This window comes from Trichosurus vulpecula, chromosome 5 (genome assembly GCF_011100635.1).
Source record: "Trichosurus vulpecula isolate mTriVul1 chromosome 5, mTriVul1.pri, whole genome shotgun sequence".
In the NCBI taxonomy this organism is placed as follows: Eukaryota; Metazoa; Chordata; class Mammalia; order Diprotodontia; family Phalangeridae; genus Trichosurus; species Trichosurus vulpecula.
This window is the reverse complement of record NC_050577.1, coordinates 291001967-291027466: the sequence shown is the minus strand read 5'-3', so window position 1 is coordinate 291027466 and position 25500 is coordinate 291001967. Positions and strand designations below refer to the sequence as shown.

At 44.2% G+C, this 25500-nt stretch overlaps 1 protein-coding gene across 1 annotated transcript in view; it reads right to left on the bottom strand.

Annotated features, from left to right (window-relative positions):
• BTBD11 (BTB domain containing 11) overlaps positions 1–25500 on the bottom strand; it is a 365146-nt gene that overhangs the window by 89766 nt on the left and 249880 nt on the right. The window contains 4 exon segments of the mRNA XM_036760805.1: positions 628–661; positions 1482–1500; positions 1587–1791; positions 13687–13836. Of these exon segments, the coding sequence (XP_036616700.1) occupies positions 628–661; positions 1482–1500; positions 1587–1791; positions 13687–13836 (408 nt within the window).

Sequence of the window (25500 nt, the reverse complement as noted above, 5' to 3'; positions counted from 1 at the left end):
AATGCTGGGAGGTAGGTGCTACTATTATCCCATTTTACAGATGAAGAAGCTGAGGCAGATAGAGATTAAGTCACTTGGCCAGGGTCCGACATGCAGTGAGGCCTGAGGATTGGAACCCAGGGCCTTCTGACTCCTGGTCTAGGGCTCTGTTCACCATGTCCCCCAGATACCACACACACACACACACACACACACACAAACACGCGCGTGCGCATGGCAGGGTCTTAACAAATGCTGGTTAAATGGCTGAATGAATGGATCAAACCAGCATCATCTGGCTCACAGATCCTGGGGATGATTCGCCGTCAAGTTTTTCAGTGGCTAATTGGGAGCTGAGGATAGAAAACAACTGGGACCCACTGACATGGCCAAAGAGCCCTGGGCAGGAAGGAAGCCCCACAGGGCGAGCGGCCCCAGCGTGTCTACAGCACAAAGAACAGGTTTGCATTTGGCATTAGCGTCTCAACAGAGAACCAGATCACAATGTTTTTATAGTTTTTTTCAAGGGCTGTGTGCATTTCCAAATATGAAAAGAAAACACAGTAGCCTGAGAGGAATCACAAGCACAGAGAAGCTTCAGCCATGGAAGCCAAAGGTCTGGAAAAGCTTTAACGAGTGAAATCTCACCCGCACACTCAGCTCCTGCAAAGTGCATGAAGGCCTTCGACAAAAAACAGAACTGGCTAACACAAGGGTGCAGCTGCCAAGGCTTGTTCACACTCACACTCACACTCTCACACACTCTCCTCTCACACACACACACACACACACATACTCTCATATACACATACTCACATACATGTTTATACACATGTTTATACACACGTCACCTTACCTGCCCCTCCCACCCTTGAGCAAGGTCAGTAGTCTTTGTCTGAGGAGGAGAAAAAAGACAAAGAAGTGGAGGAGGAGGAGGAGGAGGAGGAGGAGGAGGAGACGCTCATACACACACTCACATACATACGTCCACATGTACACTCACACACTCACACTTACACACTCCCATTCATACATGCACATTCACACACACTCACATACACATTTACACACTTCCATTTACACATACACCCATTCATAACATACTTACATACACATGTACACACTTATTCATAATACACTTAAATACACACTCTCACATACGCATTTACACACTCCCATTCACACACACTCCTATTCATAATACACTTACACACACACTCACATATACATTTACACACTCCCACTTACACACACTCCCATTCATAATACACTTACATACACATTTACACACTCCTGTTCACACATACTCACATACACATTGCCATTAACACATACACACTCATGTACACGCACATTCCCACATATACTCACATTCACTCACAGACACACCTATTCACACATATACTCACATTCATTCACAGACACACACACTCACACTGATGCACATACTCACATATATACATTCCCAGTACACTCACATTACATCCATTTGTGCTAGATACCATCGCCGGGGGCTCATACCTGCACAGGACAGGGCCATGATGGCCAATGAACATGATCCCATCACCCCCACCTCCGCCAAAACACACAAAAAAGGCAATGCTTACCTTTCGATCTGGAGGGTGACTTTGGATGGTTCCACGTTGGGGTTTTCCCACTCCATCTGGGGGCAGTGCATGAAATAGCAGAGGGTGTACAGCGCCTCAGGCTCCCAGTACAATGCCCCCTGCTTCTGGTGCATGGGTGTACCATTGCCATGCTGTTTAGCGTGGAGGGGCTGCAGATGATGCATCGCTCTGGATACCAGGTCACCTGAGGGAAAGAATCAGAGGAAATGATCCTGGGCCTGGAGCTGGAAGGGCCCTCACATGGAAGACACCCAGCCCAGCCCTCTCATCACATATGGGCAAGCTAAGGCTTGGGGAGGTTGGAGAATTTGCCCATAAATTATATGGGACATAAATCAGAGCAAGAAGGGACTTCAGATGCTCTATTCCAACCCCCCATTTTTATAGATGAGGAAACTAAGGCCCTGGAAGGATCAACAGATCATTGACCCTGAACTGGAAGAGACCTCAGGTCATTTAGTCCAATCCCTGAATTTTACAGATTTGGAAACTGAGGCCCAGGGAGTCTGATTTGTCCAAGGTCACTTAGGTAATACATGCAATAGATAGGAATTAAATCATGAGAACATCAGTCTAGAGCTCTAAGGAATCTCATAGGCCAGCTACTCCAGCTCTCCCATTTTCCAGATAAGGAAACTGAGGCCTAGGGCAGTGGGTCTAGGATCACATAGGTGGTAAAAGCCAGAGGGAGGATCTGAACCCAGGTTCTCTGTCCCCAATGTCAGTGCTCTTTCCCCAGCAGCAAATACTTTCAAGGTACCCATCATCTTGCAAATGCAAATAGACATCACTATCTTATCTACAAAGGTTTTTTTAAAAAAGATTTTATTTTTCAGAATTCCAGCTCAAGCAATCCTGGATCACCCCACCAACACCTAATTCCCAGATAAGGAAACCTAGAGAAATGAAGTGCTAAGTTGAGGTCACGTTGGAGCTTAATTAATGTTTATAGACTGGCCTCGACTGACATAGTAAATTCCTAACAGTGCTGGAACTCGAGTTTAGTTCTCCAGTCCTTGGTCAGTATTCATTGGCTTGTACAATCTTGCTTTTGTCCTTTGAACTGTACTATCTGGAGAAGATGAGAAAGATGTCTCATTTTATAAGGATAAAATAAGTCTCTCAGGGGAAAAGTGGGAGGGAGGGAAGATGGGACCTGGAGAAAGGGTCTCCTGTGCCCTGCCATACTCTGAATTCAAGCCTTTCCTTCCCCCATAACACAAAATGGAAAGGGTCGGGTCTTCACATGAGTCTGGGTGACCACCTGTGAAGGATGCTGTGGAGGCCAGCTTGGACCAGATGCTGTCCAAGGTTTCCTTCCAAACCCTGAGACCCTGTGAAGCTTGAATGGGAAGACTGTGTGGGCTCCAAAAATCACTAGGTAGAAACTCCTAGCAACCAGATACTACAGAGTCTCTGACGGAGCTAAGAGGAGGGAGGCCAGAAGGATCAAATTAAGAATGAGTTAGCTCTGGAGTGACCAAAGATGATTTGTGAGTCACTGCTCAGAAGCTCCATTTTAGGGACTCTGTTGGCATTAATCAACAAAGATGATTATGAAATCAGAGGCCATTTGGATGTTTTTGGGCAAAGATACTGCAATGTTGCCATTTCCTTCTCTAGCTCACTTTCCAAATGAGGAAACTGAGGCAAAGAGGGTGAAGTGACTTGCCCAGGGTCACACGGCCTGTAAGTGTCTGAGATGAGATTTGAACTCATGAAGATGAGTTGTCCTGACTCCAGGCCCAGCACTCTCTCCACTGCACCACCTAGCCACTTTTGCATACCTGCACCTGCCTTTAAAAGCTGTTCTAAGAACAGCTAAGTAACTTTTCCAAGGTCACACAATGAGGAAACTTCAGAGCCGTGATTCCTACTTCAAACTCAGGGCTCTTTCCTGGGTACCAAATTGTCTTCCCTAGACAAGGCAGGCTGGAATGATGGAAGATCGACACTTTCTAATATTGCTTTGTATAAATGTACATCTTTTCATGCCAGAAAAATCCTGCTTTCCTTGGGCTGGAGGAATTTATTTTGTGATAAGTAAGGCTGCAGGTATTGTAGCAAAAGCTAAAAGCCTCTGATGGACAGTAACACCCAGGGTGTCCTTCAGGGATAATACAGGGCTGGAAACAGTGTGGAGGGAAAGAGCTCGAAATGCAGAGGATTGCAGGGAAAGAGGGGGAGAGAGCCCTAAGCCCCCAAACTGATTGAGCTGGGATGCTCTCCAAGGCTCCTGGCTGGCAGGATTATTTTATCTCTAAATGACACTCCCTATTAGGACGTGTGGGTATGGGCATGGGGGAAATATGCTGGACATTACGGCCAACCACAAAAATCTTGGACCTCAGAGGTCACCGAGTCTAATTTACCACCTATAGTCACAGTGCTCATATAACTTCTCCTTAAATACTCCAAGGAACAGGGAGATCACTACTTCACAAGCGCCATACTATTACGGTTGTTGTTCGGATCACTTCAGTCATGTCCGACTCTCTGTGACCCCATTTGGAGTTTTCTTGGCAGAGATCCTGGAGTGGTTTGTCATTTCCTTCTCCAGATCATCTTACAGATGAGGAAACTGAGGCAGACAGGGTGAAGTGACTTGCCCAGGGTCACACAGCTAGTAAGTGTCTGAGGCCAGATTTGAACTCAGGTCTTCCTGGCTCCAGGTCCTGCATTCTACCTGTTGCACCTCATTATTATATAGCTTTAATTGTCATTTGTCATGTACTATGTAATGAGCTGAATATACATTGGGCCAAAATCTATATTTCTTGTAATTCTCACCTAACATTATAGGATCAAAGGACCCTAGGTCTGGAGCTGAACGAGACCTTAAGGGTCATCCCTCTGCGTGTGTGTGTGTGTGTGTGGGGGGGTTGGGCAGCTAGGTGGCACAGTGCACAGAGCGCCCGGCCTGGAATCAAGAATGCCTGGGTTCAAATCTAGTCCCAGACATTTACTAGCTATAACCCTGGGTAAGTCACTTCACCCTGTTTGCCGCAGTTTCCTCATCTGTAAAATGAGCTGGAGAAGGAAATGGCAAACCACTCTAGTGTCTCTGCCAAGAAAACCCCAAATGGGGTCACGGAGAGTCAGACATGACTGAAAACGATTGAACAATGGCATACATAGGGTAGATTGGAGGCAGTCTCAGAGAGAAGGCAGTAACAACACAGTCGAGTCGGGGGAGCTGGGAAAGGCTTCTTGCAGAAAGCAGGATTTTTGCTGAGATTTGAAAGAATCCAGGGAAGTCAAGATTTGGTGACAAGGAGAGAGAACATTCTAGTCATGCGGAACAGTCCATGAAAATGCCCAGGGTTGGGAGACTGAGACCAGAGAGGTTAAACGAGTTGGCCAAAGCTACACAGCTAGTAAGTGGCACATAGGCGCCTCGCCTTCCCTCTGTTTCCCAGCTTCCTCCCTTTCTCCCAGGGCCACTTCCTTCTTTCTACCCATGGTCACCCTCTTCTTCCTCTCACCCTCCCATGCCTCCCCTAACCCCTCACATGTATCTTTTTCTATTTCCTCTTCTCATCCCCTTAGCCTCCAAGGGACTGATTTGGGGAGGGATACAAAAGGAAGGAAAAACAGGGCAAGAAATTTCAAGGAACACAATCCCAGTCATACCCACCTTAGGCAAGTTATGGTGCTTAGTGACTAATATGCGAACCACAGGGACAGAGGCCCTCCTCTGGCACACACAAGCACACACTCACTGTTGCTTCATTGCCACCCGATGAGTCCCTGGGTCCTTGTCGGACCCAGAGAAATGAGGTTGCATACCTGACTGCTCCGTTCACAGCCTGAGCACCCAAACAGCCCATTGCTATTAGCGGCTGTGTGGTTTAATACCAACGGACCCAGAATCTCTTACAAACACACCAATGTCAACAAAGGCTGGCAGGCTGGAAGAATTCCAACAGCAATTCTTCATCTTTCTTCTGATGTGAACCCCTTTGGTAGTTAGTCAGTCCACTAGCATTGATCAAGAGCCTACTATGTGCCATGCACTGACACAACAAAAGAGCCCTCGAGGGCTCATGGTCTGATGGGGAGACAACATGTGAACAACTATGTACAAGCAAGATGTAGGCAGGATAAATGGGGGGGGAGGGTCTCAGACTAAAGAAGACTAGGATATGCTCCTTGCAGAAGCACCGCAGACTTTAGCTGAGACTTGAAGGAATCCAGGGAAGCCAGAAGGGAAAGATGAAGGGAGAGAGTGTGCCAGGCTTTGGGGACAGCAGGGAAAATGCCCTGAGTCTCGTGTTAAGGAAGGGTGAGGAGGCCAGAGTCATGGCGCTCCAGAGTATGGGTATGTAAGGTATGAGAAGACTGGAAAGGTGGAAAGGGGCCACCTGAGGAAGGGTTTTAAAAGCCAAGCAGAGGATTTTGTGGGTGGTTCAGGAGACCATAGGGAGCCACAGGAGTTGACTGAAGAGGGGAGTGCCATGATCAGATTGCTTAGGAAGATTGCTTTGACAGCAGAGTGGAGAACGGATTGGCGCAGGGCAGATCTGAAGCAGGAAGACCCACCAGCGGCTCCTTGACATGAAGTGAGTCCAGGCATGAAGTGAGTCTGGAGAAGCCAACAGAACTCCCTTCAGAATCATGTTTTTAAATGTCCAAAATGAAGTATGTAGGATTACAAAGAAAACCATTTCTATTGAATTGTAGTGATAAAAATATTAAAAGCCAAGTTCACAGACCCCAGAAAGTGGCTCAAGGAGTAGGAAGAGGGAGCAGAGAACAGCCTCTAAGGAGACAGACCCCAGAACAGGGCTACACTCAGCGATATTTGTTAATCAGTCTTCTCCTTGGAACGAAGATGTTAGACTCAGCCTGCACTGACTAGGGTACGACTATAGCTTACATTTAAACCATTTAAACTTTTTAGGGGGCAATTGGGTGGATAGAGCACTGGACCTGGTGTCAAGAAGACCCGAGTTTAAATCCAGCCTCAGACACTGAGTATCTGGGTGACCCTGAACAAGTCAACCTCTGTTTGCCTCAGTTTCCTCATCTGTAAAATGGGACTAAAAATAGCACCTTCTCTTCAGGGTTGTTTGGAGATCAACTAAAATAATATTTGCAAAGCTCTTAGCACACAGCAGACAATAAAGGTTTGCTTCCTTCTATCCTTGTCTGTACAGTGCCTAGCATACTTCAAGCACTTAATAAATGCTCGTACACTTTCTTTAAGGGCACGATATTCCAGTTCTCAAAACATGGGCTCTTAGCAGCCAGTCACAACAGCTTTTGTGGTAAAGAGGAAGGATTCCGGACCAGAGTCAGAACATCGGAGTTCTAACCACATCTCTGTCACCGATTCACCGCATGTCTTTAGGCAGACCCCTTGACCTCCCTTGCCAAGTCTCATCCAAAGGGGTTGGATTTGATCAGAGGTTCTTAACCTGGAGTCTGTAAATTTGTTTTTTTTTTAATTTTTATGGCTTCATTTCCATATAAATAGCTTCCTTTGTAATCCTATGTATTTTTGTTTTTCATTTAAAAATATTATTCTGAGAAAGGGTCCATTGGGCTTCCCCGGACTGCCACAGGGGGCCAGGTCACAGAAGGCCTGGATGAGACAGTCTGTAAGGCTCCTTACATTCTCTCTGAATACCACATGTCCAGATAAAGTAACCATACAGATCCACAACTAAATGCATAATGATGAAAATTAGCTTCAGATTAAAGAGGTCAGGTTGTTGGGAGATTCCCCCCCAGGGCAGGGGTGAGGGAAGAGGGCAAGGGAGGATAAAATAGCAGAGAATGCAAATATAAGCTTAGCAACCTGGGGCCTCCAGCCAAGCATAACCAGCTGCCCTGGGAGGCCCTGGGCTCTGAGCAGCCACCTCTCCAGGGCCCCGCGCACAGCTGTCCAGGCAGCTGGGCTGGGCACACAGGAGAGAAGGGGAGAGGAGCAGGCATCATGTAAATGGACATGACAGGAAATCTCACAATGGGCCAATTTGCATCTTAAACAGGAAGGGAGAAACTTGAAATCTTGACCAGGGGCAGCTCTGAAACCTTTCCTTCTCTCTCAGCTGGTGTGTTTGCTGGTTAGCCAGGGAGGGCTATGGACATGGGCCAAGGAGCTGGAGCAGGGAGCAGAGGACAGTCCCTAAAGAGACGGTCAGGAGGAGAAGCAAGGAGAAGCAGGCCCCTTTGGGAGGCATGGAAAGCACTGGATTTGGAGCTGGGAACTTGGGGTCAGCTTGGGCTCTGCAATCTCCTAGACTTGTGGCCACGCGATGCTGAAAAGAGGCTTGGTCTGGAGTCAGAGGAACTGGCTTTCACTCTGGCTCCACTACACTCCTTGTATGACTTTGGGTTGGGCCTAAGTTTCCTCATCTGTAAAATCAGAGAGTTGTACAGAATGTTTTGAAGATTACTCCAATTCAAGAGTTCTTAACGTATTTTTTTTTTTTGGTCAGCAATCTAGTGAATCCTTGGACTCCTCAGAATAACTTTAATCGAAGGAAATGCCAAATTTTAGTTAGAGGTTAGTCAAAATAAGTCCATATCCAAGTTCACAGATGCCCTGAAATCTGTCCATGAACCCAGAGGAAGAATTCTTGCTCTAGATGCTAAGATGACAGAATCTTGGATTTGGAAGAAGGCTCTGAGACCATCCTGTATAGAGAGTGATGCCTAGGCTGCAAACCCTGGACTCCTCTGGTGGCCATGGAGGTATCACCAGGGTCTCTATCTATTTATATATTTTCTTTTTTAAAAAATCTTATTTTATGGCTATTTTTAAAATTTTCCATCACCTCCATTTCCTAGGAAGCCATGTCTTGGAACAAAGAATAAAAAGAAAGAGAAGGGAAAAAAATAAATTTAGCAACACAAGCCAACATATAAACTATGGATCCCAGTCATATATTTTCTCAACCAAGAGATCCTAATAGAACCATTATTATCATGGGGGCAAGGGGGAGGTACTATCTGCAATTTTTTTACATTAAAAATTTTGTCCTCGAGAAGATGAGAAAACAGCTGATCTAGCAAAAAGGCGGTGTGAAGGATTGATTGTCTTTCACCATTCATTCATTCATTCATTCATTCATTCTTTCATTTTAGCCTTCAAGCTAAGTCTAGCAGCCATGGCAAGAAGCCTAAACACCAATTCCCCAGTACCACTGGTTGGTGCAGGGAGAGAAGGATCAGGCTGCTAACTCAACCACGAACCAATAATAACAGCTAACATGTATATAGTCCTTTAGGGTTTATGAAGTATTTTCCTTACAACAAACCTGGCTGCTAGACAGGGTAAGTCATTATTATCCCCGTTTGATGGATGAGGAAACTGAGGCCCAGAGAAATTATAAGTGACTTGACAATGGTCACACAGCTAAGTCACAGATGCCCTCTCCTTGCCTCAGCTGTGATGTAATTTGTGGGTTATCTGGGGGTTTGAGCTAAATGAAATATTGTTCTGGGCAATAGACTGATGACCTGGTTGCCCCACCCTGCCAACCTCTATCATGGTAGAAAATTTAAAGATTCAATTCCAGTTCAAAAAAGTTAAGGGGTCAGCATGCAGCTTGCTCAATACACAACCACGGCAAGGCACTCAGCCTTTCGGAGTCAATTCCCTATAAAGTCAGGCAGTTAGACTAAATGATTACTAAGTGACATCTTAGCTCTGACACTGCATCCTGAGGTCTCTCTCAGCCCAGATCATCTAAGTTCTCAGGACCCTTCCATCTCTGACATTCCCTGTTCTTGGGGCCCTCCCAGGGTTGACATTCCATGTTCTAAGGTTCTTTCCAGTTGGGACTTTCTCTCTCCTACTACCTGTCCTGCCTCTGATATACTCCAATTCTGTAGATAAAACTTTGATTCAGTTCATGATTTAGCAAATTGGTATAATTTGTTCTAGTTTTTGCTTCATGATTTGGTTCTTCCAAATTACCTTAAATTACTTATCGTGTGAAGCCTCATATCATCAGATATCTTTTTACCCATTTGTAGCCCTGACTTCCTAGGAAGACTGAGATTTCCTCATTACTTCTTTGTAATTGCTCACAGAGCCTAAAACATTGCCTTGGGTGGGGCCTTAACCAATATTTATTTATCTCAGTGAAACCAAGCTAGAGAAGGTGTCTCTTTTTGTCTGCATGTTGGGTAGTTGGTAGATGAGGCTCTTTCCCACTAGGCTCTGATTTTTCCTTCTTGTCTAGCCATAGAGAAGGTGTCTCTTTTTGTCTGCATGTTGGGTTGTTGGTAGATGAGCCTCTTTCCCACTAGGCTCTGGTTTTTCCTTCTTCTCTAGCCATAGTCACCCTTCTTGCCCTAGATGAAGCCTAAAGTCCCTCCCTGGTCTCTGACCTTTCTCTTTCCCCCACCTCTTGGATCACTTCATCCTAAGGTTCTCAAAGAACTGTTGCTTATAGCATAGTAAACTTCGTTATGAGAAACTGTGACACCCTGAATATTTAAGATGGCAAGACCACTGGAGGGTTGAAGGCTTTGCACATGTGCAGTTTCCTTTCAAAAAGACAAGTCATTTTTGTTGAGGGCTCTACAGGTTCAATGTTTGATGTGTTTGGAAGTTTAGCACACACAGATAATAGGCTAGTTTTGTTTACTCTGAAAATACCATACTTACTTTACTATTTATGAGGGGTTAGTAAAATTTATATGAAAATTATTTATAAATTTTGTTATCTACAATAATATACAATTTTCACAGCTTATCTAGCAACACTAGTGATATGATAGATAGCATGCCAATTGTGAACTACTGATCTGACCAACTCAAGCCACGCTCAATCCACTTTGGACTTCATTCCTCATTCTCTGGACTTCTCTATCCCTTCTCCGATAGCCTTGCCTTCATGTGAGTAATTCTCTCCCCTTATCCCCTGCTTTCCAGTATCCCTTTATATATTGTATTCCCCCATTAGAATGTATGCTCCTTGAGGGTAGGGACTGTCTTGCTTGCATAGTTTTTAGCACAGTGCTGGGCACATATTAAGGACTTAATAAATGTGTGCTCTGTCTGTCTCTCTGCTCTCTGTCTCTGTCTCTCTCTATCTCTGTCTCTCTGTCTGTCTGTCTCTCTCTCTCTCATGTAATGAAAGTGAGGGGTCAGTCCAGGGGATCTCTGGTATCTCTGAAACATCTGAAAAATGCAGAAGGATACTAGGTAAAGAATACTGGTTCTGGAGTTGGAGCTCAGGGGTTCAGGTGCCATGCCTACTTCTTATGACCTGTGTGCCTTTGGTCCAGTCACTCGGAGCATCAATTTCCTCTTCTATAAAGGGAGTGGTTCAGACTAGATTGGCTCTGAAGTCCCTTCCAGCCAAAAGTTCCGATCCTATGAGCCCAAGGACACCAGCACATTGTGTAGATCCCCCATGGAGGACCCTTGGAAAGAGGTGGACAAGAATTACACAGAATGAAAATGCACAGAAGGGTTATAATAGGCCCCACTGGAAGGCATTTCCACATCAGTGAAACCATAGATCCATCAAAGTTTCACAGTACAGTAACAACGGTCCTGGAGGATGCGATCACCATATGTTTGGAGTTCTTTTGGACTCCTTCCTTGCCCTTGACATCCCACCCAGGCAAGAAAGTTGTGTACTGGCTGGGCTTTATCTAGTGCCCCTCTTCATTTTTCAGATGTTTCAGAGATACCAGAGATCCCCTGGACTTACCCCTCACTTTCATTGCATGAAATAGAGAGAGAGAGAGAGAGAAAGAGAGAGAGAGAGAGAGAGAGAGAGAGAGACAGAGAGACAGAGAGAGAGAGACAGAGACAGAGACAGACAGAGAGCAGAGAGACAGAGACAGGTTTTTAAGATCTCTTCTAATCAAGCATGCAATAAGCATTTATTAAGCACCGACTATGTGTCAGGAACTGTGCTAAGTGCTGGAGATACAGAGAAAGGCAAAAGCCAGTCTGCTCCTAAGAAACTCACAATCTACTGATTCTAACTCTAAGATTCTTTGATCACCTAATCTGGGGGCTACTAAGGTCTTTTATAATAAGCTAAATATATGGAGTGTGTGTGTGTGTGTGTGTGTGTGTGTGTGTGTGTGTGTAGTGTGTGTAAACAACTGAGGTCAACTCTATCTACTCTGCTATACATGTATGTGTGTAAATATAGATATAATTTAGCTAATTGAGGACTATCTATGTATGTTTATGTATGTATGTCTATTTCTAATCTATACCTACTCATCTATCTATATGTTTTTATCTATCTACCTATCCATCCACTATCTATTATCCCTCTGCCTATCTATCTGTCCATCTATCTATCTATCTAATTTATCCATCCATCTATCCATCCAACCACCTACCCATCCATTTATCCATACATACATCCAACCATCCACCCACCTACCCACCCATCCATCCATCCATCCATCCAACCATCCATCCATCCAACCATCCATCCATCCATCCACCCATCTATATAGCTACCCCATTGAGAAGGAAGTGCAAGAACCCCTGTACCCTGAGGTACAGAGACAATTCTGTTCCAGGATCCAATTCCCATGAGCTTAATCTGTCCTTGGGATCAATGCTCCAATTTCATTAGGAATTAATGCACTATTCAATCATCAACCAAGGGATGATTCTTGGCAATCCAAGGGATCTTAAGTAAAAACAGTTTGAGTTTCTTTACTCTGGACTGTCAGGAAAGCAGGTGCCATACTGAGCAGTCCTGAAGGGATAAGTAGAGACTGTCCTAGGGAATCATGGGTGATTAGTGCATTGACTGGAGTTCTTGAGTTTTTGAAAGGTGTTATTTTTTTCCATATTGTATTCTAAGTGGTTCTTCTGGTTCTGCTCACTTCCTTCTGCATCAGTTCATATACATCCTCCCAGATTTCTCCACAATCAACCCTTTCATTATTTCTTATGGCACAATAATATTTTGTCAAAAATTCCTGTACCTTAATTTGCTCAGCCATTCCCCAATGGATGGGTACCCTCTTAGTTTCCAGTTCTTTGCTACTACAAAAATAGCCACTATAAATATTTTTGTACATAGGAAGCTGTGCCTTTTTATGCGTAGGCCTGGTCACATCATACCTCTCCTCAGAATTTTTTATTTATTCTTTTCTGCCTCCTGAGCAAGTTGAGGCTCTTCATCTTGGCATTCAAGGCTCTCTACAATGTGGGGACCACTCTATTTTTCTGGCCTTATTTCCTATTACTTTCTTTTATGATCTTTACATTCCAACCCAACTGCCCCTACCACATGCTTATCCTTTGCTCAGGCTTTTCTTTCCTATGCCAAGAATGACTCCCTTCCCTTTTATTGGCCTCTTATATGCACTTTAATTTGTTGTTCAGTTGTTCCAGTCATGTCCAACTCTTTGTGACCCCATTTGGGGCTTTCTTGGCAAAGATACTGGAACAGTTTGCCATTTCCTTCTCCAGCTCATTTTACAGATGAGGAAACTGAGGCAAGCAGGGTGAAGTGACTTGCCCAGGGTCACACAGCTAGTAAGTGACTGTGGCTGGATTTGAACTCATGAAGATGAGTCTTCCTGATTCCAAGCCCAGTGCTCTATCCATTGCACCATGTAGCTGCCCATCACATCCTTTAAAACCCAACTCAAATGCCACCTTTTTCATGAAGGAAACTTGTGAGGCTCAAATGAGAGGGAATACTGAAACGGACCTGGAATCAGAAAGGCCTGAGTTCAATTCCTGCCTTAGACCCTTACTTGCAGTGTGTCCTTGGGCAAGTCATTTAATTTCTCTGGGTTCCATTTGTTTCCTCATCTATAACATGACAGGGCTGGTCTCAGGGACTTCTGAGGTCCTGTCTAGCCTCAGTCTACAATCCTATGAAATGATGTTTACAAATCACTTTGAAAATTTGAAGATGCTCTATGAGTATCAGTTATTATTAGCTCTCAAGATTCTTCACACACTTCTTTGCCTATAGTAGCCCACAAGTAGTAGCTGGTTAATTCATTGCTGGAAGTATACCCTCCTGGCCCTACACCCTGAGTATGGGCACAGAGAGGGTCTGTGATAAGACAAAGGAGACTTGGCCAGATCAGAAGCAGGCTGAGTCCCTTCTTTACTTACTCAGTTCTGCAATGCTGCCCACTCTGGTGGCCAGCAAGGATTGCTCGATGGTCCTTAGCTCTGACTGGCTGAACATGGGCAGCTCTCCAGGCTTGTTCGGCCTCTGCGGGTCTCGGTGAAGGGTCAGGCTATCTGGCAGGCAGAGAACACCTGGAATCATAGGGTCAGGAGGGGTGGAGAGAGAGAGAACAAAACAAGGGAGAAAGGTTATTTTTCCATATTTTAAAAACTATTTATTTAACTATTTTAAAAAATGATGTTTTGTTGATGCCTTTGGCTCATATATCATGATTTCTACATCCTATCACCTTCCTCCATCTTTGGAAGGGAAGAAAGGGAGAAAGGAAGAAAGGAAGGAATAATGAAAAAAAGAGAGAGGGAGGGAGGAAGAAAGAAAGAGAGGGAGGGAGGAATAAAGAAAAGAAGGAAGGAAGAAGGAAGGAAAGATGAAAGAGAGAGGAAGGGAGGAAGAAAGAAAGGAAGGAAGAAAGGAAGAAGGAAAGAAAGAAAAGGATGGAGGGAGGAAGAAAGAAAAGAAAGAAGAAAGAAAGAAAGGGAGGGAAGAAGAAAGAAAGAGAGAGGGAGGGAAGAATGAAGGAAGAAAGGATGGATGGAAGAAAGAAAGGAAAGAAGGAAGGAAGAGGGGAGGAACAGAAGGAGAAAGGGAGGGAGGGAGGAGGGAAGGAAGGAAGGAAAGAAGGAAGGAAGGAAGAAAGAAAGGGAGGGAGGGAGGAAAAAAGAGAGAGGGAGGGAGGAAGGAAGGAAGGAAGGAAGGAAGGAAGGAAGGAAAGAGGAAGGAAAGAAGAAGGAAGGAAGGAATGGAGGGAGAGAGGCAGGGAGAAGGAAGGAAGGAAGGAAGGAAGGAAGGAAGGAAGGAAGGAAGGAAGGAAGGAAGGAAAGAAGGAAGGAAGGAAAGAAAGAAAGACATGGACACAGCAACTAAGTCTGACAGTGTATACAATACTCTGCCCTTGCAGTCCTTCACCTCTCCAAGGAAAAGAAACATGCTCCACACTTCACATCTCTCCTTTTATCTCCTAATACTCCTTAGCCAAAATTCTCCTCCAGTTAAGTCAGTTTCCTTCCTGCCTCCATCCCCCACCTTCATCCTCTATATGCTGTTTGTCCTAGCTCCAGTTCCATATGATATAGCCCTTGATTCTAGACTATCTCACAGTACTCTCTAATTGTTGGGTGCCCCATCTGTTGTCCCCACACATCCTCTCAAACATAGATTTAGAGCATCAAGGAGTAGCATCAAGTATATGTACATATTATATAATATATAATAAATACACATACACATATACATGTGTGTATGCATATATCTATGTATATCCATATGTATAGACATATGTGTGCATGTGCACATTTAAATACACTGAACTCATCTAAATTATTTTTACAAGTCAGTTTTGGGGACAAAAAGTTCCTGACCTTTTGTTAGAGTCAAGAAGACATGGATTCAAGTTTCGCCTCTGACATGTGACCCTGGGCCTGTCACTTAATCCCTCTGTGTCCCAGCAATTAGGGCTAGTGCTCTGCCCTGATACAGGGAATTTCCTGAGCAGAAATTCCCTATTCTAATAAAATCACATATTTGCTCCCCAGATAGGTCTCCAAGCAGTTTGTATTATCTGAATTCATAATATTTGAGGTGTAATTATATGTAAAATATGGTAATTGGTTTCAGCCCAATGGAAATATACAATGAAAATTCAAATTTTATGATTACTGCACAGGATTTATTATTCTCACTAAATAAAAGCTAGCTGTCTATGTGTGCACGTGTGCATGAATGCATGTATGGATGTGTGTATAGGGTGTGCACGTGTGCATGAATGCATGTATAGGGTGTGCACGTGTGCATGAACGCATGTATGTATGTGTGTATAGGTTGTGCATGTGTGCATGAACGCATGCATGTTTGTGTGTATATGGTGTGCACGTGTGCAAGGATGCATGTATGTATGTGTGTACAGGGTGTGCACATGTGCACGAATGCATGTATGGATGTGTGTACAGGCTGTGCACGTGCGCACGAATGCATGTATGGATGTGTGTACAGGGTGTGCACGTGTGCACGAATGCATGTATGTATGTGTGTACAGGGTGTGCACGTGTGCACGAATGCATGTATGTATGTGTGTATAAGATGTGCATGTGTGCATGAATGCATGCATGTATGTGTGTATAGGGGTAGCAAGGTGGCACAGTGGATAGAGTGCTGGGGCCTGGAGTCAAAAGGCTCATCTTTCTGAATTCAAATCTAGCCTCACACAGTGCCTAGCTGTGTGACACTGGGCAAGTCAGTTAACCACGTTTGCCTCGGTTTCCTCATCTGCCAAAGGAGCTGGAGAAGGAAATGACAAACCACTCCAGTATCTTTGCCAAGAAAACCCCAGATGGAATCACAGAATCAGACATGACTGAACAACGACATATATATATCTAGATCTATACATACACACACACATATACTATGCACGTATATACGTAAGTACACATATAAATATATATTCAATACACACATAAATTTTTATTGTTGTTTAGTTGTTTCTGATTCTTCATGACCCCATTTTGGGGTTTTCTTGGCAGAGATACTGCAATGCTTTGCCATTTCCTTCTCCAGCTCATTTTTCATATGGGGAAACAGAGGCAGAGTGAAGTGACTTGACCAGGGTCACACAGCTAGGAAGTGTCTGAGGCTGGATTTGAACTCAGGTCTTCCTGACTCCAGGACTGACGCTCTAGCTACTGTGCCACCTAGCTGCCACACGTAAATTAAGTTTCCCTAAATTTCAATAATCATGCCCACATGTGAACACATATCCTTTAATAACTTCACACCGGTCACCCCTCAGCCCTAAGCATGCTTCAAACTACTCATGGATGCCCCATTGAGATCCCAACCTGCTCATGTCTTCTCATTTTCCCATTGGACGGTGACTGCCATCTAAAATCACCCACTAGGAAAAGACCTTACTATTCCACCGTGCATCTGAGTGGACCAACTGGGACATTTGTCTTGCCTACTTAACTCCTGGAGAAGATGCTCTAAGTCCTAAATCTGTCTTGATAGTGTAGGTCAATTAGTCATTCAACAAAAGATTCTCTTTTGGGGGCTAACAGATCCATAGGGCTCTGTTTCAACTGCCTTTGTTTTGTCTGCTTGAGTCAGATACTTCCCTGTCCCAGCCTCTTTCCCTCCTCTTGACTGCTGATGACAGCACCCCAATGTCCCAATGTGTCCGGAGAGCTAGTTTTCCCATGACAAATACAGGGCATGGAAATGCACACATTTTTTTCATTTACATACACTAAGAGCACCAATGGACATCGTCCAGAGATGCTCTGGACAGGCAGGCATGGGTGGGAGCTGAACCACTAGAGGGAGTAGCCGTATAAATAAGATCACAGACCCATTGACAACCCAAGGAAGAAACAGTCAGTTGATGAGCATTTATTAAGCACCTACTGTGTGCCAGCTACTGTGCTAAGCACTTGGGATATGAAGAAAGACACAAAACAGTCCCTGCTTTCAAGGAGCTCTGTAGCCAGAATGGACTTTGTTTTCTTTGAATGACTCAGCTCGCCTCGTTGAGCTTCCCTGGACGCTGGGGCTTGCTCTTCCGGGGCAGGACCAGAGCTTCCTGTGTGATGAGTCGTGGCGCTGGCTGAGGGGAGGTGTGTTAACGTGGTCTATGCTGGGGGAGGGGCCAAGTCAAGAACCAATCGGCCCTGGTCGTTCAGGCGGGGCTTGATGATGTCAAAAACTCTATAAGAGGGGAGAGGACAGCTTGAAGATCCTCCTTTCCTTTTCCGGTTGGAGCCAGAGACACCTACAGCCGAAGCTGAGCTGCTGGTAGCAGAGCTGACTAGAGGCTAGTGGGTAATCTTCTTACCGTAGAGGGGAAGCATGTATACGATTTTGCCTTATACCATCTCGCTTCTCTGTGGCGTTCTGGTTACCCTTGTAAGGCAGACTTATTGGGCCTGGAAGCTTTTGATGAAAATATCAAAATGGGGATGCTGGTTTGTGGGCTTGTTATTGTGGAGTGTAAATACATGCTTTAGTTCTCCTGCCTTCTGCCTAGAGAATTCCTTATATCCTGCGGTTCCGGACCTTTTAGGCACATATGAGATTCTCTTTGAAATCATAAATTCTGCCTTCCTAATATATTTGGCGACGAGGAGGATGGGATCGCTAGATATAAGATCTCTGTTCAGAAGCAGAAGAACTTCAGAGGAAGAGATGAATATCCCAGGGTGGGAGGATCCATTTTATTCCTCCTTAGCAAAGGAATTGGCTAAAAAAGCCGGACCCTGTGAAAACTGGGAACCAAGGCTACAGAGAGGAGATCCTAAGGATTTGGAAAAGGTGTTTACAAGAGATTGGGATTCAGTCAGGGGCATCACTATCTAGGCAAAGCTCGATAGTGTTATCAGCCTACCGGCTAGTATATGAAAGATTGAGATTAAGTGAAAGAGATGGGGGCACTCCTACCCCACAGCAAGAAGGGGAATCTCAGATAGCAGGAGAACAAATTGCTGCTCAAGAACCCACTGACTCAGATGAGAACTTTTCTATTAATGTGGCTAGGAGCAACAGGAGGCCAAATAAGCCAAGAGTGCATCCCAACTCAGCCCAGACCAAGCCTGACTGCCTGCTTTGTCCTTGCCATGGTGGCAGGGGAAGCGAGTGGGGGGAAAATGAGACAGTGTTAGGGGCTGAGACAGAAAACGCTACTAGGGTTCAGGACATCCCTCGCACAGAGAATGGGAGATGGTTAAATACTCAGACAAGCGTTCGTCCCGTAGAGAGGAGGAGGACAGAAACCAGAGGTGGCAATTTAGTTACGAGGGAATTTCAGGAAGATTTCTCACCACAAGAGGTCACAGATATTTTGAGTAGATTCAGCCAAAGAGTAGGAGAACCATTAATATCTTGGATGGTAAGGCTCAGTGATCAAGGGGCCGGTGGAATATTAGTAGATAAGAGGGACTGTATGAGATTCATAAGTATCAGCCACGATCCTCTAGTTCAGCAAGCTTTTAGGGAACATCATCAGCAAGGAGATGATGCTAGCAGGACTACTCTGTTGGCATTAGCTGCTGCGGGATGCAATAAGAGATATACTAATGATTCTATGTGGCCCACTGAGCACAGACCCTGGTATTCACTTAAAGATTGTATCATGAGACTAAAGGAGGAGGTAATGAAGACTGCTATTATGACAGGAACTGCAGACAAATATTACAATGATCCCATAGGAATCCCTCATAGGAATTTAATAATTAGGACAGCTCCCCCTGCTTATAAACAACTAATTTTGAATCTGTTACTTGGGGAAGTAGGGACCCATCTTACAGAGGTGATAAATAAGATTTTACAGGTACATGACTTAGGAGACTGGGGAAGGGATAGATCTCCTCGAGAAAGAAGTGTGAAAAGCCAGCAAACTTGGCACCAAAATGGAGTGACAAGAAAAGAAATGTGCACTGCTCTATTGAGAGCAGGGGTAGGTTTTGAAATGATAGATGGCATTCCAACCAATGAATTGTACAGGATGTACCGAGATAAAGGACTCGATAACAGGAGAGATAGGGAAATAAGAACTGCTCCTGCAAATGCTACAGATGGTGAACCTTCATACCCAAGTGAATCACATGCTAGGGAATACTAGGAAACAGGCCAGGCCCCAGCCCAAATTAAGGACATACGTAAGCTGGATTGCAGACCTCACATTAACTTGACCATATATTGGAAAAATGGGTCAAGTACAGTAACTGGGGCATTAATAGACACTGGGGCCGAGGCCACCCTTATCTATGGGAATCCAGACAAATTCAGCCATGGAACTCCTATTACCATCACAGGACTAGGAGGGACTGAAATATCAGCCAGACAAGTTAAATTGATGATGAAAATTGGACAGTTGCCCAAGAAAGAATATAGTGTGGTTATTGTGCCTATTCCTGAATACATCATTAGAATAGACATTTTGAAGGGTATGACCTTAAATTTACCTGAAGGGAAATACCAATTTGCTGTGAGGAAAATAGGCATTAATGCAGTCTTAGTGGGGAAAATCAAGATGGATCCAATCACTTTGCCCGAACCTTCTGAAGTAATTACTTTGAGGCAATATCGTGTGCCAGGTGGGCAAGATGATATTGCCAACACTATAAGAGAATGTGTTGAGGCAGGAGTGTTAGTCCCTACAACTACTCAATGGAACAACCCTGTCTGGCCAGTCCGAAAGTCAGATGGGACATGGAGGATGACAGTAGATTATAGACAGCTGAACAAAGTGACTCCTCCCTTGTATGCTGCTGTTCCAGACATGGTTACTTTAATAGAGAGAATACAAAAACATGAAGGGACTTGGTATGCAGTTATTGATTTGGCCAATGCCTTCTTTACGATCCCAATAGACCCCAAGCAATGGAACCAGTTTTCTTTTACTTGGCAAGGGCGACAGTATACATTTACACGCCTGCCAGAAGGATATATTCATAGCCCAACTATTTGCCACAGGATTGTAGCTGAGCATTTGGATGAATTGAAGCTACCTGGTGTACAGCTTACACATTACATAGATGACATCATGATACAGGGAAAGAATATAAAAGAAGTGCAGGAGAGTTTAGCATTATTAACTGACCATATGAAAAGCAAAGGATGGGAAATCAACCCCGCAAAGGTTCAGGGGCCAGCTCAAACTGTAAAATTCTTGGGGATACAGTGGAATAGAGGACTGCGAGAAATTCTCCCACAAGCTCGACAAAAAATTCAGGATTTTCCCACCCCTACTAATAAGAAAGAGGCCCAAAAGTTCATAGGGCTATTTGGTTATTGGAGACACCACATCCCACATTTGGGACAGATTTTAAAACCCTTGTATAAAGTCACCAGAAAGAAATATGAATTCGATTGGGGCCTTGAACAAAGTAGAGCTTTTGAGGAAGCAAAGGCTGCTATAAAATTAGCTCTGGACTTATGGCCTATGCAAAATGGGCCAGTGGAGTTACAAGTGACTGTACAAGATGACTATGCAAATTGGAGTCTGTGGCAAAAACAACAGAGCCGAAGTGTACCTTTAGGCTTTTGGTCAAGGAAACTGCCCTCATCTGGAGTGCAGTATACACCTTTTGAGAAGCAGCTGTTAGCTGCATATTGGGCTTTAGTAGAAACTGAGCAACTAACCCTGGGTCATGAAGTGATATTAAGGCCTGGAATTCCAATTATGACTTGGGTAATGAGTACCCCAGCTTCTCACAGAATTGGACATGCACAAGAGGCAAGCATAATCAAATGGAAGTGGTATATTCAGAATAGATCCAGAGCAGGCAAAAGTGGAGTTTCTGCTTTACATGAATCAGTGGCGAACATTGGCACTGAGAGAAATGAAAAACCCATTGAATCTAAGCAACAGATGGTGCCATCCTTAGTGAAATGGAATAATGGGTATGATGGACTAAGTGTAGAACAGAAGAAACACGCTTGGTTTACTGACGGGACAGCAAAATATTTAGGACAGAAGAGACATTGGAAAGCAGTAGCCTATAACCCCTGTACTAGGAGAACTCTGGAAAGTTCTGGGATAGGGGGAAGTAGCTAATATGCTGAACTGATCATCAGAATGGAGAAGGGAGGACAGTGTCATATATTTACTGATTCATGGGCGGTAGCTAATGGATTAGCTACTTGGATGCCTATATGGAGGAATCAGAATTGGGAGATTCATGGCAAACAAGTTTGGGGTGAAGAGTTATGGGAAAATATATGGGACATGTCTTTGGTTATGGATTTGTCAGTTTTTCATGTTGATGCTCACGCGACCCTGACCACACCAGAGCGTAAGTACAATGCACACGCAGATCGACTAGCAAAGATTGCCACTGAATGTATTGTCCCTACTCCAACTCCAACTGATGACTCAGCCTTAGCAAGATGGGTCCACCAGACCGCCGGCCATTTAGGGGTCCAGGCCACCCACCGATGGGCACAGGATCGAGGTATCAGTATCTCTCATGCGTTGTTAAAACAAATAACAGAGGGGTGTTGTATATGTCAATTAGAAAAAGAACGAACTCTTCCTAGGATAGTAACTGGAGAAATAGCAAGGGGAAAAGTTCCAGCCCAAATTTGGCAGATAGATTATATTGGCCCACTACCCCAGGATAAAGGATGTAAATATGTATGTACGTGTGTTGACACCTATTCAGGTGTACTAGTGGCTTGTCCTTATAAGGACGCAACTCAGAAAAACACCTGTAAAACCCTAGATATTGTAAGTTTATACTATGGAACCCCAATGCAGATTCAAAGTGACAATGGGTTACATTTCAAGGGCAAAGAAGTGAAAAGATATTGTGTGTTGAATAATATAGAATGGATATATCATATTCCATGGACATATTCCATATTCCATATTACCCACAAGCATCTGGGCTGATTGAAAGAATGAATGGATTGTTGAAAGAACAGCTGAGAAAATTAAGCTCTAATAATTCATATCGACATTGGAAGGATAATTTGTCTATTGCCTTACATAATTTGCATAATAGGCCCTTAGGGGGGAGTACACCTCTAGCCAGAATGATGACCCCAAATTTGCAGATTAGAGAACAGCAAACACGTGAGATCCAAAATATTGAATTTTGGACTGTGAGGGAAGATGTCCCCCTACCATGTCCAGGAACACCTGGTTCGGCAGAATATGATTTACATTGTATAGAGAATTTTAGGTTGAATAGGAAAGAGATAAGAAAAACCCCTACTGGAGTATGTATGAGAATCCCCAAGAATCATTTTGGACAGATATTACCTAAACCAGGATTAGCAGCTCAAGGAGTACATGTATTGGCTGGGGTGATAGATTCGAATTATCAAAAAGAAATTGTTGTGACACTCCAGAATTTGGGTGAAAAACCTGTACAATTTGGTAGGAATGATAGGATAGTTCAAGTGATTATTATCCCCTGTGAAAAAATACCCTTTGTGAAAACTGACCCTCCTCCCAAAATAACTACTAGAGGGGCAAAAGGGGCTTGCTCCATTGATAGAATAAAGTTGGAAGCTAAGGTATGGGTAAAACGGAAGCCAGGCTGCAGAAGTCATAGCCCATGGGAAGAACAACACTGTAACAGTTGTCTATTCAGGGGAAGATAATTACCAAATCCTGAACCATATATTTTACCGTGAATAGGGCTATAATATTAGATTCACGGACCGCACAGGTATGGCTGATGCTGGTAATTGACACAAGCCACTCAGAGGGAAGGTGACTTTGTGTGATTAATGGATGAAAGCTTGTACATCTGGGGAAAGTCTGGGAGGACAATCCTAGTCTATCTAGGATGGGATCCTCCTGGTTTCCCTTGTACATCTGGGGAAAGGCTGGGAGGACAATCCTGGTCTCCATCTAGGGTGGGATCTTCTTGGCTTAGTTTCCTCATTGTGTTCCGTTTAAAAAGAAACATTTCCCATCTGAGTTTGGCTCTGATATTGGATCTCTGCATAACTGAAATTTCAACTAAACTGGAGATGATTTTATTTAAAGGATAATAGCCCATACTTGCCTACTCTTTTTGTTCTCTGTTTTAGTTAACCTTGTCGCTAGTTCTGTCTCCTGCAGGTTTAATCACCCTGCAGTTTCCGGTGACTGCCTAAGTACGTAGCATTCTTGGAATTCCTGCCAGCTCGCTACTGAACTCTGGAATGGGACTCTTTGGGGCAGGGACACCTCTACATCCAATTTCAGCAAGAAGAAGCTATGGAAAATGAGACCTTCACCCATTACCCCAAGATTTTGAGCCCCAATTGTTTGAGGGGGGGAATGATGATAGTGTTCTGTGTACTTATTTTGTGTTATCCTTGCTATATTGTTTTATTGTTATGATATTATTGATCCTATGTAATGGATACGAAGATCTAAGGGTGGACATTTGAATTATTAATAATTATTTTGGGATGATTGATTGAAGAGATTATCTGGCTGGGATCTAGGGGTGGATCACATTTGAATCGTAAACCAATATTTGGGAATGTCACTGAATGATATGTTTTGCTTTATTGTGAATGATATGTTTTAGTTTCCTGCATAATTGGATCACAATGTTCTAGGATATATAATTTAATTTGAATTATGATTGGATTGTGCATCCTAGAACATTGTGAGGGGTGGAGTGTAGCCAGAATGGACTTTGTTTTCTTTGAATGACTCAGCTCGCCTTGTTGAGCTTCCCTGGACGCTGGGGCTTGCTCTTCCGGGGCAGGACCAGAGCTTCCTGTGTGATGAGTCGTGGCGCTGGCTGAGGGGAGGTGTGTTAACGTGGTCTACGCTGGAGGAGGGGCCAAGTCAAGAACCAATCGGCCCTGGTCGTTCAGGCGGGGCTTGATGATGTCAAAAACTCTATAAGAGGGGAGAGGACAGCTTGAAGATCCTCCTTTCCTTTTCCGGTTGGAGCCAGAGACACCTACAGCCGAAGCTGAGCTGCTGGTAGCAGAGCTGACTAGAGGCTAGTGGGTAATCTTCTTACCGTAGAGGGGAAGCATGTATACGATTTTGCCTTATACCATCTCGCTTCTCTGTGGCGTTCTGGTTACCCTTATAAGGCGGACTTATTGGGCCTGGAAGCTTTTGATGAAAATATCAAAATGGGGATGCTGGTTTGTGGGCTTGTTATTGTGGAGTGTAAATACATGCTTTAGTTCTCCTGCCTTCTGCCTAGAGAATTCCTTATATCCTGCGGTTCCGGACCTTTTAGGCACATATGAGATTCTCTTTGAAATCATAAATTCTGCCTTCCTAATATAAGCTCACAGTCAAACAGGGAAGACAATATGTAAACAACAAAAGAAATACAGATGAGATAAATTGGAGGTAATCGAGAAAGGAGAGTCCCTGGTATTTAGGAAGACCAGGAAAGGCTTCCTATAGAAGGTGGGCTTTGAGCTGCCACTTGAAGGAAGCCTGGGAAGCCAGGAGGCAGAGATGAGGCAGGAGACCATTCCACGCATGGAGTACAGCCAGAGAAAATGCCTGGAGTCTGGAAATGGAGCTATATTAAGATGGAAGAATCCTTTTGGAGCAAGTGAAACAAAAGAACTAGGTTATAGGGTCTGGTTCCTGCTAAGAACTCACACATATGTCTACACTCTGTGGTTAATAAAGCACTTTCTAAAAAGCAGTTCTTTTGATCCTCAGAACCCCATGAGCAGGAAGGGCAAACGTTGCTATCTCCACTTTATAGATGATGAAACTGAGTCTCAGACAAATTAATTGATTTTCCTGTAAGTGGCTTGGAAAGTGGCAGGGTCAGGATTTGAACTCCTGTCTGCTGACTCCATGAGGGTTTCTACTCTACCAAGCTGTCTCTCAGAGAGTCAACGATCTGTCAATCCTGAGTGGGATTGCTCATGTCAATAGAGGGACACACTTGTACATAGTTACTGTAGTGACAGGCATCATAGGTTAGGGATAGAGAGTCAGTAAGACCTGGGTTTGAGTCCTGCCTTAGACTCACTAGCTGTGTGACCCTGGGAGAGTCACTTAACCTCTGCTGCCTCTGTTTTCACCTCTGTAAAACCTCAAAGGTCCCTTCCAACTCTGAATCCGTGATTCCATGATCCTACTTCTCACAAATAGAGCGTTCAACCTGGCATTGGAAATAGCTGGGTTCAAACCTGGCTGCTGACACTGACTCAATCACTTACCATGCTACAGTGGAAGGCGCACATTGGCTCTGGAGGCAGAGAACTCTGGTTCCAATTCTTCTTCTGACCTCTTGTACCTGTATGACCTT